The following is a 14,795-nucleotide window of genomic DNA, read 5'->3' as shown; positions in this document are numbered from 1 at the left end:
AAAAAAAAAAGTGGATTTTTCCTGCAGGTTGTAGTTTGACTTCCCTGATCTGGATTGCTGGCATCGTGAGACCTATTTGTGGTTTCATTTTTATTATAAAGGAAAATGTGTCATTACTACAAGTTTAAATGTGTAGACTTTCTATTGATTATGAACCTAAAAGGCTCACTTTCCATGCTACGCCCCATCCCCTTCATGAGTTATCCCAAGGTCTTGAACTACGTACAGTTTGTGTTGGATCAGTGTTGACCAGCTTATAAAGGTGATGGGTAAGTTACCTCAATTCCCACTGACTGGTTGTCCAGGTCAACAGCAGGCAAGACGGGGTAAGGTCTGTTGATCAGCCACAGGAAGATGGCAGCTCCGAAGGTCAGGAGGCAGATCAGTGCCGGGGTTGGAAGTGGGGAAAACAAGAAGTTAAAGATGAAAAGCATCTTTGTGAATAGCAGCAGGAAATTCAGGCCTGAAAAAAAAGAGAGAGAGAGAAGGAAACACAAAGTTAGTGGAAATGGCTGTATCTTTTTACTCAATAGTTCTAGGTTTACAGAAGGGGACACACGCAAACACACACACACACACACACACACTCACACACACACACAGCTTCTAAACCTCCAAATAGCCAGCGTCAACCTCTCTAGTAGCAGAACTTCTCCCACTGTTTACCTTAGCAATGTTGAAAACAATAGAATGTGTTCTACCCACTATTGCTACTTGACGTGCTTCCACAAGGTGGGAAGGATCAAAGGAAACAAGTTAATCATTTCCCAGACAATTTTGAGAAATGACTGTCCTTTTTTTTCTGGTCCACAAAGCCCAGAAGAAGCCCTTTTGGGTCCAACTAAGCTGGTAGTCAGAGGAGGGTGCTCCGGAGAGCTTCCCCCTGCCCAGGCAGATGGAGGGTCTGGAGGGACTCTTCTGGCTGGATTTCTACAGCACAAACGAAACAGAAAAGAGAACCTCCATAGAGGTGACACCACAGATTTTAGAAATCAAGTGTTCTGCACGAAGGACCTTTCCTGTTGGGTGGATATGACTCACTCATTGCTTTCCCTTTTTTAAAGCATCAGGAAGGGCTCAGAGATCAACAGTATCACAACTCGCTACATCCAACCTCCTCTCCTCCAGGGAATCTGGAGGAACCATTTTTACTGGAGGCAACTTGAATCAGGTATGCAGAAAGAGTGCTGGAGAATGAGCCTGAACATGGTGACAGATAGGTAGGGAAGATTTCAGCCAGGAAGTGACCTCAAGAAACAAAATCAACAAATGCTTCTTGTAACACAGCTTTTCTTGAGTGCTGATTGTATATGCCAAATCCTGGGTTTGTAACAGAATGAAATGCCCTGTCTCTTGGACTTGTTCAAGCCTTCCTTGCCCCATACCTCCAGACTGATAGCTTTTGCTTTGTCTTGCATATAGACATGGTAATTGTTAGAGGAATTCTGCTTGTACCCTGAGATTTACAAAAACAGCCCCTCCCATTTTTCCTTCCCTTGACATAAATGAAGCCTGAACTCTGTACTTTCTTAAGATGGATTTGGAGAACCACTAGGTCTCCCATCTTCTCAGTTGGTACAATCTCATCAATAAATCTTCCTCACTCCAAACTCTGATGTTTTGGGTTTGGACCTTTGGAAGAATTGGACCACAGACTTTGGACCAAATCCAGAATGAGTTGTTTGTGTGAATTACCTAATTTAATCCAACAAATGTCATGAAGTGGCATTTTACAGGTAAGAACAGAAGCTCCCAGGGGTAAAGTGACTTGTGCAAGTTCACTTACCATTTCCATCGCTGCTTCCCCATTACAATCTAAAACACCCACAGCTCAGTATTTTCTTATAGGGACTAGCCACCAACCTCAAGGACACTGAATTTGTCTGGCACCTCACAGCTGACAGTAAAGGAAGTTCATAATTTGTATCCTTCCAAGTTTATTGCAATGCAGCCCTGGCTGGCGTAGCTCAGTGATTGAGCGCGGGCTGCAAACCAAAGCATCACAGGTTCGATTCCCAGTCAGGGCACATGCCTGGGTTGCAGGCCACAGCCCCCAGCAACCGCACATTGATGTTTCTCTCTTTCTCTCTCTCTCTCTTTCTCCCTCCCTTCCCTCTCTAAAAGTAAATAAAATCTTTAAAAAAAAAGTTTACTGCAATGCCCGATGGAAAAATATCTCAGAGAAGAGGCCAAACATTGGCATTCAAAATCAAAAGGGCAAAGCAAGCCCAATAAAAAGTTTTATTGAATCAAGATCATGGTCGCCCTTAGAACTGTGGGGCAGCCGCCATTAGCCGGCATCTAGAACTTTTTCCATCAGGGAACACACTTCACTCCATGATAACCAGGGCTATAAAACTTTGGAATTTTGTGTGGGAGCAAGAGCAGCCTCAAGAAACCCTGAGTCACTCATCCTTTCTCTGCCCTCTGATTGGTTATCCCCTGAATTTGGAGCAGTCCCTCTCCATTTTATGGAGGAAGATGGAATTCCCAGATGCTGGGATGACTGTCTCCCCCTCCTTGGTTTTTTCCACATTGTGTTTAGGGGAAGAAGAAGAAGGTGAAGCAAGGCCCCACGGGAGCTAGCCAGCTTATGTAACAATGGGTGCTATTGTGACTGCCTGCCAGGATTCTGAGAGCAGGGATTTTTTTGAAGCCAGCCTTACCTGGACTTGTAAGGTGAAGTAACGCTCCAGGAGGCAGAACCTGTTCAGGAGTCAGCCATCCAGAACAAGCGTCTGAGGCCAGTCTCCCCAACCTCCGTGGGGCGGGGGAGGTTGGGAAATTGACAGAGCGCGCAGCAGGGCTAAAGGGACAAAAGGCCCGCTTGGTGCTCACCCCTCCGGCCTGCCGTCAGCCCCTCCCCTCAGCCTGGGACACTGCCACCTGTCTGGTAGTATCTTATGCTCTAAGATTCTTCTCCCTGCTCCAACACCATCATCAAATTAAGAGATTCTTACTGAACCTCCTTTCTCAGCTATGGGAGCAAATTGTTGCATGCGGACTTTGCCCTCTTTGTACAGATGGCAGATTTAACGGGAGACTTTGCAAACAACAGCTTCAAAAGTGGGTCTAAAGGTGAAATGTATGTTCACTTGTGGCAGTATGGGGTGGGGGAAAGGGGAGGGAAAACAGGCTGGCAGGTAACACCAAGGGAGGGAGGGTGGGGGGAGAGAGAGAGGAGAGAGAGGGAGGGGGGAAGGGAGGGAGGGAGGGAGGCAGCACCTGCTGGCAGCCTTGACTGATTGTTACCAAGCAGTGATGTGAGCTGGGGTCACCAATTGGTCAGATTTTTTTCTCCCTAGAAAACCTGGAGCGCTGGATTTTTATGAACCTCAATTTGAACTATTGGCTCAAATAGTCAGTGTCTGGTTCGGGATTAACAAAAAAAAACCCATCTGGTTTAACCTTGACCATGGTCTGTCAATGAGCACTTCTTTTAAACATACTCCAGTCGTACTGTCCACAAATGGAACGAGACCGGTCACTTCTTTACAAACAAGGGAGATATGTATCAATGCCAAGACCAGTTTCATGAGAGTGAAACAACCTTGCCTGCACTGGATTGAAGAAGACATGTGAGGATATACCCATCTGTCAACTGCAACAGCTTACCTTACTTTCCTATTACCGACCAATTCAAACAGGGTATGTGCAAAGTTTCCGATGGTCCCTCCCTGCCTCCCCACGTGTTTAAAGATTAAGGTAAAATTTGAGTGACATAGGATTAATCATTTTTCAATGAATAATTTAGCAACATTTAGTTCATTCACAATGTTGTGCAAGCATCACCTCTAGTTAGTTCTGAAACATTTTCATCACCCCAAAAAGGAAATCCTGTACCTACTAGGCAATCACTCCCTGTTCTCTGTCCCCCCAGACTCTGGGAATCTCCAGCTTACTTTCTGTCTCTATTGATTTACTAATTATGAGTATTTCATATAAATGAAATCATATAAAGTGTGGCATTTGCTGTGTGACTTCTTTCACTCGGCATAACATTGTCAAGATTTATTGGTGTTATGTATCAGTTCTTCATCCCTTCTTACGGCTGAAGAAATTCAATCATTTTATGTACTTGTTGGTTGTCTGCATTCCTTCTGTAAAGAAATATCCAGCCTAGTCCTTTGCCCATTTTTAAATTGGGTTGCTTGTCTTTTTGTTGTTGAGTTGTAAGAGATCTTTATATATCCTGGATACTAGACACTTAGAAAAAATGATTTACAATATTTTCTCCCACTCTGGTGTCTTTTCACTATATTGATAGATTTGTTTTTAATGCACAGATGCACACATTTTTTGCACACACACATTCAATGCCTTATAATGTTACCTACTGCTGGAGAGGATTTACGTCCATACCCTGTCACTCCCACTGTAAATGGGAGAAACTGAGGGTCTGAGAGGAGGTGAGACCTTCCGCTCAGCTCTCACCATTACTGGACTGGGAAGCTCTGGGAAGCAATCTAACCCTGGAAACTATTAACACTGACGTATGTGCTCAAATAAATGAGGGGGGAAAGCCACCATCACTCCATTGTGTGTCGTGTGTCACTCAAGTTACGATTTTGTTTTAGTCACTTCATGGAAACTCCTGCAAACTGTAGGTGTGACGGCACTTCCTCTTCCCTTTGTGTCACTACTCCGGGAGAGTGTAGGGGAGGGAGAACTGCAGTGGTAAAAGGAAAGAGAGTTGCATGATGCCGCGTCTGGCAGCGCCTCTTTAGGTCACCTAAACATGGCCGAGAGAGCCACAGTGGACATCAGGATGGCCCCAAGCAGTGGGAAGCTTCCTCCGCTTCCTGATGTCATAGTGACATGCCTCTGTCTCCCCCTAGGGTGCCCACTGGTCCTCAGCCATTGCTCTCGATCCACTCCAGGGCTCTCCCTCGTTCTGCGGTACGGATGGCCATGGCCATGTTCGCTCGTCTTCTGGCACCTAACCCGTTTCACTCTGAAGGGAGCAGTAAGACATCTTCTGACTTCATACCTCCTAGTGAGCTCCCAGCCTTGGTTTCTAGGTTATGACCACCCTATATCCATCTTCGGGTTTTGCCTCTTTGTGGGATTGGAATAGCATTTCTTCACTAAGTCTAATTTTCTTTGTGTAAAAACCCTAAGTGGCACCATTCTACCCTAATACTCAAGTTTTGGTCAAAGGTAAGTCCATGTCTACCCTAGATCCTCTGTATTTTTCTTCTCTTTGCCTGGAGCACTGATCCCCAGATCTGCAATAGTTGTAATGGCTTATAGGTGTGGTCTCAACTCAAATGCTACTTCCTCAGAGGCTTGTTCTGGTCACCCTATTTAGTATTGCCCTCTTTACCCCAGTCACTACCATTGACCTTGCTTCCCCTTTTCCACGACACCGTTCACTCTCTGAAATAGTCCTGGCCTCTTACCACCCATTGTCCCCACTGCACTGATGTTCTAATTGGAACAGGGATTACTGCTTTGTTCACTACAGTGCCTCCAGTTCCTGCCCTGTGCCTGGCACACGGTAAACTTTTAAGGAGTGGCTGCTGAATAAACGACTAGTTTTCTGGTTCAGAACTGATCTGTTCTAATCCTCTTAGTTCACCCATGTTTCCCTTAGTAAAACTACCCCACCCCCAAGTTCCCTAAACCTAGACCATCAAAGGGCATTCTGGCCAATCTTGAATTGGGTACTCCCGCATCCATATTGCACCAAGGGCTAGGGATGGTGTGTGGTGAAAAGAAGGTGTTTCTAACACATATCAAAAACCATTCAGGGTCATTCAACTCCCCCAGGTTTGGCAGAATCTACAGGATAAACCATATCAAAGTAAGTCATCTATAGCAGTGAGTGGGCAGAAAGTCTAGTCTAGAAATAAATAATTCTGTTACCCTGGGTTTCTGGAATCCAAAGCACAACAAAGCAAATTATCTTCTCTTTGAGGGCTGAAGAACTAATTATTTTCTATGCAATACTAAGATGTAAAATGTCATTAGAAACTGCTCTGTGGTTTCTAATCTGTAAAAGGCATTTCTTTAATGCCTCCTAGAAAATGGCACCCTCGTTTGGATTTGACTGGTTTCTCTGTCCTCTTGCATGTAAGGGCTTATTCTGTGGTGACAGAAAGCTCATTAACCGGGAGGCCAGAGTCCCTAAGTTCTCACACCCAGTTAGTTAACACATTCTTCCATCCTGAGCTACTTACTCTCTCCTAGAGACTATGTCACAAGTTGTCACCAATCATAAGGACGCCAAAGGGGGCCTGCGTGTTACTTATGAGGTTGTATATGAAAGTTTTGGTTCACTGGAGGGATATTAAGTTGCTTACTCAGCCTCCATGGTCATTTTCCCTAAATTCCTGCCACTCCCATTTTAGGAGACAACCATCTAGGTCCTTAACAACATAGTCAATATTTGTAGACAAATTCCAAAATAATGGCAAATAGTTAATAGAACATTACAGACCAGGAGCTTCGTGGACGTACTTGGAGATCTGGTAGCCTTTTCCTTAATATGCAATGAATGCAAATAAGTTATGCATTCGATTGCAGGACCCTTTACCCAGTTTCCTCAGAGCCCTGGACCTAAGGGCCTTTCTTACACCAGTTCACTCTTCTGTTTGAACGCAATGTTTTATTACTAAAAAATAAAAGACAGCATAATTTGAGAAAACAGTCAGATAAAAAAGCCTGCTATGGAAAAGCATTGGTTCCTAAGGAGAGTAAATCTCATCTATTTAAAATGATTCAAAGGTCGGAAGGGCCAACCTTTGGTTATATCTGAGATAAAAATTTGTTGTCATATTTCTCAATTAGAAAACAAAAACACCTTAGTGGGGAAACCTTAAAACCCTGTAAGGAAATATGTGGCAATTAGAAACCATGAATTAAGTTCAGTGAGGTAGCCAGGAAGTCAAAAGCTTTCTTATATTTCATGCAAATAACTAACTAGAAAATAATAGAAAATATGCCATTCAAAATAGTATCTATGTGAAGAAATGTGTAAAACCTATAGTAAAAATTATATTCGAGGGACAAAAGAAGGCTTGAAAAACGGAAAGACATACCCGAAATAGGGAAGGGGCCCAATCTCCCTAAATGTATCTATACATTCAATGCAGCCCTAATAGGGACCAACAGGATTTTCTCAGGAACTAAAAAGTTAATCCTAAAGTTCACCCAGAAAAATGAAACTTACAAAGGAGAGTCAGAAACATTTTGAAAAATAACAGAAACTGAGTGGGTGGCAGAGAAGTAAGCATAACAAATTGCTTACTGTAGAGCTTGGGAAGCTTTCTTTCGGTCATGAATAGACAAATATATGTCACAAAATAATGTCGAAATCCTCCCAGTGGATCTACTATTAAGTACTCAATTGCATTTCAAATCAAGATAGATTTCTTTTCTCTTTCATAATTGTATGGAGACAATTGCCCAGACATTCGGAGATAATACACAACGCTGATTACTATCTTACTCCCACAGCAAAAGGAAGTTCAAGATCGATCAAAGACTTCATGTAAAATAATGAAAGTCAAAAAGTATTGGGAATTAAAAAACAGAGAAACTATAGTATGGGGACAACTCAAGACTGACCCAAATTCTAGAAGCTATAAATAAAAATGTCGGCAAGTTTGATTACGTAAAACTTTGAAAAATATTTGCTTTTCAGAAAAGACATCAGAGACAAAGCCAAAAATAAATTGGGAAAAATATTAAATACTCCAGACAGGCAAAAGGCTCATTTTCTCAATAAGCAATGCTCAGAAGTCCGTGAGAAGCAGAACACAGCCCAGGCTAACTGAGGGCAGAACCCTGACCAGGAATTTCACAGCAGAACAGGTTACTTAAAATCAGGAATATTCAACTTCTCTTACAGCTTTAAAAATGCAAATTTCAATGAAATGCCTGCCCCCTCCCCATTAGATTAGCCATGGTACAATAGTGCAAAATGCATTGTAAATTTGGTCTAATGCATCTCCAAGCCTCCTTGGAGATGCGCCCATTGCCCTCTCCCACAATGTAGGATGTGTGCCTTTTGACCTAATGACTCTACTAGTAACTTCCGCTGTGGAAGAGAGAGACACCAGTTCAGCTGAGCGTGTCACACAAGGCCGTGCAAGGCACTGGTGAAGGATGTGGGCTCTGAGTCAGACTATTTGGGCTCAAACTCCACTTCGTTGTCATCTTTGTGACCCGGGCTAGCTAACCGCTGTGTGGTTTCTAATCTGCAAAATGGCAATACAGTCTGTCTCAGAAGGTCGTCACCATGATTAAAGGGGTTAACGTCCCTGCAGAGTGCTTAGAACCATGCGTGATGCCTAGTCGGAGGTACCAGCTATTCTGTTCATCATCATTAAATCCTCAGGAGCGTTTATAGTGCCGGAGACCAGGAGAGCCTTCCTTGAGGAGAGCTGCCAAGTAAGACATAGCAGGTCCACACCATGGAACTCTTGGCCAGTAGGGAAAAGAATAAAGCAAACAGGTATGCCCCGATATGGAAGGTCAAAAGGAAACAAACAAAAAATGCACAGACATTGTGTATGCTTTTGTGTTGCTGAAAGTATAATCCTTCTAGGAAAAGACCAATGGAAGAACAAAAACCATGAATGGATTTTCCAGAATAAGCAATGCATTCTGAGTATTCAGTCACTCAGCCAAAGCCACCTACGTGCTTGCCTTTACATCAAACCTCATTCTGGGTGCTGGGAATACAGCCGCGAAAACCCTGCCCTGTGGGGTTGCATTTTATGGGGAGAGTTTGACGACGGGCCCGAACAATAACCAGATTATACAGCACTATAGAAGAAGAAACTAGAGAGGGAGGCTTGGGGGTCCAGCAGGGGTTTTTTGGTTTTTGTGTTTTTAATTAGGGAGGTTAGAGCAGTTCTCATTCGGAAAGTGGCACTTCCAAGTCCGTCTCACTTATCACTGAATCTGAGATAGGCAGGATCTGAAAAAGAAACCATAAACTGAGCAACTCCTGGTCATCCCACCTTGGACTCTGGCAGCTGACGCAGAAAGTTCCACCACCCCGGGAGGAGGGGGGAGTGGAGGGTGGCATTCCACGCAAGCACCTAGGGAATACAGCCTCAGCATTGTTTCGAAAAGCGCAGCTGACCCACCGCCCAAGCCGCACTTGACTATGGACTTTCCCCGGTGCTGGCGTCCTGTAGGGAGCTCCTCAGCTGTCGGGTAAGCCAGGCCCACAGCAGCCCTGGGGTGGGAGCATTTTTCATTCATTTCTTTAGCAGATAAGAAACCAGAGCAAAGGTCAAATTTCAGTCCCAAGAGCAAACATGTGTCTCATGTGGCTGAGGAAAAGAGGCTGTGGCATAAGAGGCTCCTGACCTAAGAACCCAAAGGGTCTGCTGATAACTTCCCAGCCGCTCACCAGAGCCACGGTGCTCAGGCCAACTTACAGGAGCCTTTCCCACCAAACAGGGCCATGTTGCCATGTCGCCAGGCCGTGAGCGCAGGTGGCTCTCCTCCTCTGGGGGCCTGGCACTCAGTGTGCTCTGCAGCTCACACACCAGGGGACGGTCCCAGGCAGAGAAGAAAGGGCCCTTCTCATCTCCACAGGGTCATGCAGGGCAGGACAAGAAAACAACGTCACCAAAGGAGATCCCTATTCAAACCCCCGAGGGGAGCCTCGTAGTCATTTGCACACCGCGGAGAGATTCTGTGAGAGTTGAGATAACTCAGGAAAGCAATACGAAGCTCCTCCATGTTGATCTTCCCAGCCCAGTTTCTAGGCTGCACTCAACAGTTCCAATTTGTAAGGCAGCTGGCAGAGAGACGGTGAGGGTAGACTTGGGACAGGTCCCCCAGCCCGCCAGCAAGCACCCCATAAATAAATTGTTAGGGTTTCAACGCATAGCCATTGGGGAAACCTTTGCTTCCGAATCACACAGGAAAAGCTACAGGAGCCAGGGTGCAGGAGGGGTGTGAGAAGTGGAACAGACAGCTTCCCTTGGGTTCGGGTTCTCAGGGACGCTCCTGTGGCTCAGTGAACAACTGAGCCATGCGCAGCTTCCAGACAGGAGCTGCCAAACTTCCAGAACCCACTGTGCCCAGCACAGTGCCTGAGATAAGGCGGGAACCCACTACGTGCCAGCAAGTCACCTTCCCCTTTCGCTCCCCATTGGCACCAGTTCAGAGAGAGGTACCTTTAGGGAGGTGACACATTTAGAGAAAGGTGACTTTAGGGAAGGGAATCTGTTGAAGAAAACGGGTCACGGAAGTCAATCCCGCAGTGACTCGACATGCACCTATACTCAGGGGGTGGGGGGTGGGGGATGGGGGGGTGGACAGAATCGGCTGAGCCCCCCTCCAGAATGCTGCAGCCAGGGGCTTTATGTCATGGCAAGGGCAAGGCTAAGCAGCCTGACCTGCCGAGGCCAAGGTTCACTCATTCGACAAGTATTTGCATATTTGAGCACTTACTGCGTGCTAGGCAGAGTGCTCAGTGTGTGGAAAGCACACTTAGAGGTCATGGTAGGGGACAAAGCCAGTTCCCCAGGCAGCAAACAAATGCCCTGTGGCAGGCGTGTCAAACTCATTTTCACTGGGGGCCACATTGGCCTCACGGTTGCCTTCAAAGAGCCGAAATAATTTTAGGACTGTACAAATGTAACTACTCCTTAACTATGAAGGAGCTGAAATTACATTTGGCCCTTTGAAGGCAACCACGAGGCTGACGTGGCCCCTGGGGAAAATAAGTTTGACACCCCTGGTCTATGGGATGGACCCCAGCTTTGAGAGCATCTGGCAGACTGGAAAAGTATGTGTGTGGCGAGAGGTATCTTTATTCTCTGCACTTTAACTTATAATTTACTTTAACTGAGGCCAACAAAGATCTTGAACCTACTATGTGCCCAGCTATGTGCCATGTACAGAGAGACAAACACTTAGAAGACACAGTGTCTGCCCTTTGGGGACTTATGGGTCTGTTGAACACCAAACATACTTAGAGAAGGATTCAGAGTGTGGGCCACAAGCTAATGAACTTGAAGGAGAGGCTAGTGTTGACTGAATAGGTGAAAGTAGAGGTTTGGAGCTCCGGACCCTCAAGGGCATGTGGCCCTTGATATCCCTGGCCTTACAATAGTAAGTCTCATTTCCAGGCTTAATCAGGGATAATGACCCTATCAATGATGCCACTGACTAATAAACCCCCAGCTGTGAGTCTGGCCAGGGTCACTGTCACCAAACCATCCTTCTCAACTGTTGCCTGGTTCTTTGTGTCCACTTTTTCCATGGAGAGACCAGTCCCCACATAGGCCAGATGAACCTCAGTGAAGGGAGGAAGGGGATTCCCAGATATGGGGTGACAGCTAATATGGTTGGAGATACTAACGCATGACAAGAAGGACATTTGGGGAAGGGAAATGGTGAAGGGGTTTTTCTGATGGAGGGAGAGGATGCATCTTTAGTTGAAAGGTAAATAAAGAAAAAGCCTCCAAAAAGGCTGAATGAGACACTGTCTGGGGCCTGGCGTAGACACCACACCACTAGAATCATTTTGGTTCACGAACACCAGAGAGCCTTGGGGTGCCAGGCTTTGACCAACTGCGCTGCGTGGCAGTGAATAGGAAAGCCCTCATTAGGCCGAATAACTCAGTCCATGGAGGTAGCATGGGCTAGTTATTGAGCCACCACGATAGGCTGGTGACAGGAATGACAAATTAAACTGCGTCACAGATTGACAGAGTCAACATTGATCTACCATTAGGCTTCCCACAAATCACAGTCCTGCAACCCTACCCTGAAAAATATCTTGCACCCCCAAAGCTTCCCATGCTGGTTGCTGACCAAGTGATTTATGAGAGCGCTGAGGTCCGGTGAATCAGTATCAGAGGTCCCCTGGGCTTGATAAGAGAGCCTATAAAAAGATAGGCTGGACAAAGTGCTGGGGCCCCGTCACCCGTGCCAGGATAAAGACAGGGTGATGCAAGAATTTGTGAAAGAGACTCTCCTATCTAGGGTTTCTGCAGAATCAGCCCTCGTACTACTGGGTTCGGCCAATGGTTAGGAGTCACCAGATTCAATTTGCAAATAAGCTTTATTGCCATTAGGCTCATTTGCAGGGGCAAACTTTCAAGGCCATTGCCTTTTCAAGTACTACCACTTACTGGATGTGTGGCCCTGGGGGCAGTTACTTAATGCCACTAAGCTTAAGATTCCTTCCACTGCACACAAGAAGGGGTAAGGCGATAATCTCTACTTCAAAGGCAGAGAGTGTGGGGGGGCCTTCTGGTGCACTGTGGGTCACCTGGAGTTTTTAACTCCTTGTCAGTATCAGACATTCTGTTGTGAGACATACCAAATGAGAAGAGGTAACCATGGTCTTCATACTATAACTGTCTTTTAACTTTTCTGCAAAAATCTTAACTCCTCATTTCTATGTAAACAGAGGATTTCTAGTCAGAGAGGGCACGGTACACCTCTGAGCTCCGACCAACCCATCGCCCCTGAGGCAACCCCACCCCTGCTTTCTCCTATAAGCCTTCAAAACCTCCTAAGGCATAAAAAACCTCATAACTCTTATAGTAGAATGAGCCATGGAAACCCAGAGAACTACTACCCGCTCCCCTAAAGAGGGGGGATACCATGGCCTGGCCGTAGCAGTACAAGGGCTGCCTGACCTTCCAAAACTCATGTATTTACTCAAACAACATGAATGAAGCAAGAGCCTGGGAAATATCAGGCCCTGTGCCAGAAGGAAGAAAGAGGGAGAGTGAGAGTCACCTAGGGGAGAAACAGACCTGGAGGAGCTCACAGCAGAATGTGACAAAGAGCAACGATGGGTGAACCCAGGGAAGCTGGTGACACATCGCCCTTGTGGGGTGCTACACGAGAATCACGCCAGGCTGCACGCCAAAGGAAGGTCAGCACATCGCTGGCCAGGCATATGAGACACACGGGAGCAGACACGTCACTTCTGGTTTCTAGAATACTGCCAAATCCTGGCTTGGAAACTCCCTTGTCTAGGGGTGGGAGGATTTCTTTGAGGTGTAAAGTGCATAAAATTAACCATTTTAAACCAGACGATTCAGTGGCGCTTAGAACATTCACCGTGTTGGGAAACCACCACTTCTGCCTAGGTTCCAAGCCCTTTTGTGTCACCACTAGGAAACCCTGGACCCATTAAGCAGTTACCCCCATTCCTCTCTCCTCCCAGGTCCCGGCAGCCCCCAATCTGTCTTGTCTCTCTGGATTTGGGGTGAGGGCGTTTCAGAGGAGGATTTCTCCCAGTTTCTAATTCTTTGGCCTGTTCACTATATTAATACTTAACTAGGTCCTTCAGAAACTGAGGCCTAGCTTGCCACCAGAACTGCATGAGTCAGAGTGCAAATTCCAGCTCCAATCTCTTCACACCACCTCTGATGCCAGTTTCCTTCTTTCTAAGCCTCAGTTTCTCCACCTGTGAAACCAAGTGACCTACCTCACAGGATGATTTTAAATATCAAAAAAAAAAAAAAGAAAAGAAAAGAAAAGCCCCATAGAACAGTAAGGACAGCACTGCCCCATAGAGTATATTCAGTGAATGGTAGCTGTGTTATTTGCAGTTCTAGAGAAAGGTCAACCTGAAACCTATCAAGTATGTGATCTCACCATCTGCCCAGGTCTTTATACATGAAAGTTTTATTAGGAAATCTGAAGATGGGCCAACTCAACTCCACACACGAGTGGAAAGAGCACGGGTTCAGCAACAGACTGACCACAGCTTCAGTCCCCTTTTGACAGTTGGCTGCTTTGTGACCTTGAGAAAATCACTGAACCTCTCTGAGCCCCATAACCCAACCACAAAATAGCAAAACCATCCATGCCATAAGGTTGTCGTAATTACATGTAAGTGTATCTACTGTGAGCGGGCGCTTCCCTGGCTTTGTCTTCCCTCTCTCCGTTCATCCCCCGATCCTCTCTCCTCCCCTGACCACCTGCCTCCCTGCAGAATCTGTGGCCACACTGTGCATTTAGCACTTAGGTACCCAATGATACACAGATTATATTGTAGGCATTCTTGTCCTCAAAGACTATAGCATGGGAGAGAAGACTGTTTTAGTTTAGGATTGAAGTCAAATGTCTGGCCAGCATTCTCTTTGGCCTGGGTAATGTTTATATATATTAAAAAATGAAGTCAAAATATGTTTTTAGGGGTATGCCTGCCTTGCATTTTGTCCAACTCCCTACCACCTACATCTTATTATGTCCCATTTATTTTACTTAGCTACATTCTCGGCCTGCCCTACAAGCATTTGTGACTTTTGTTTTATTTAGGTTTTTGTTCCTTTCAGTGGACCAAGCGCACAGGTGGTTCCTACCAAATTTTATACCTTGCCTCTTCCAACATTATTCTATGTTCATCTCAAACCCTTGTTAATCACAGGGACCCACCACAGTGTGACTGCTGTGCTGGAATGTAGCAAAAGCAATTAAGCAAAATCACTTTATTTATACACTGCCTTATTTACTTATTTATTTTACTAAATCAATTATTTACTTTTAAAATGAAATTAAGTTTAGTTTTATTTCATTAGTTTTCAAGGTGCTGCCTCTGTCAGAGATCACCTATCACCTCTATGTTGGAGCTACAGGTTCAATCCTCGTTTTCAAACCACCAGGAAGGTCGATACCCCCGGACATTAGTAAGCACTGACAGTGGAGCCCCTTCCTAATACTCACTCCTTAGTTGTCCCTGAAGTTCACCTTAGATCCAACTGTTGGTCTTGGCCCTTAAAACAGATCCGGCCTCATCAGAACCGTCCCCTCAGTCACTCATTCATCAGCTCTCGCCCCAGGAAGGCGTCCAAGTC

The 14,795-nt window shown here is 45.6% G+C and overlaps 1 protein-coding gene across 3 annotated transcripts in view; it reads right to left on the bottom strand.

Moving 5' to 3' along the window:
* Nucleotides 1-14,795, bottom strand: part of ACSL5 (acyl-CoA synthetase long chain family member 5) — a 42,105-nt gene that overhangs the window by 24,283 nt on the left and 3,027 nt on the right. For 2 of the 3 annotated variants that reach the window (XM_045854006.1, XM_045854005.1), the window contains exon 2: nucleotides 279-463. In XM_045854006.1, the coding sequence (XP_045709962.1) occupies nucleotides 279-434 (156 nt within the window). In that variant the 5' untranslated portion in view covers nucleotides 435-463. Of the gene's footprint in view, nucleotides 1-278; nucleotides 464-14,664; nucleotides 14,689-14,795 lie in introns of those variants that run through there. The other variant, XM_045854007.1, reaches the window with a different exon arrangement.

The sequence above is a fragment of the Phyllostomus hastatus genome, unplaced genomic scaffold (assembly GCF_019186645.2).
Source record: "Phyllostomus hastatus isolate PE091 unplaced genomic scaffold, TTU_PhHast_1.1 phas_scaffold_1066, whole genome shotgun sequence".
Lineage (NCBI taxonomy): Eukaryota > Metazoa > Chordata > Mammalia > Chiroptera > Phyllostomidae > Phyllostomus > Phyllostomus hastatus.
The sequence above is the reverse complement of the archived record's forward strand: the minus strand, read 5'-3'. Positions and strand labels throughout refer to the sequence as shown.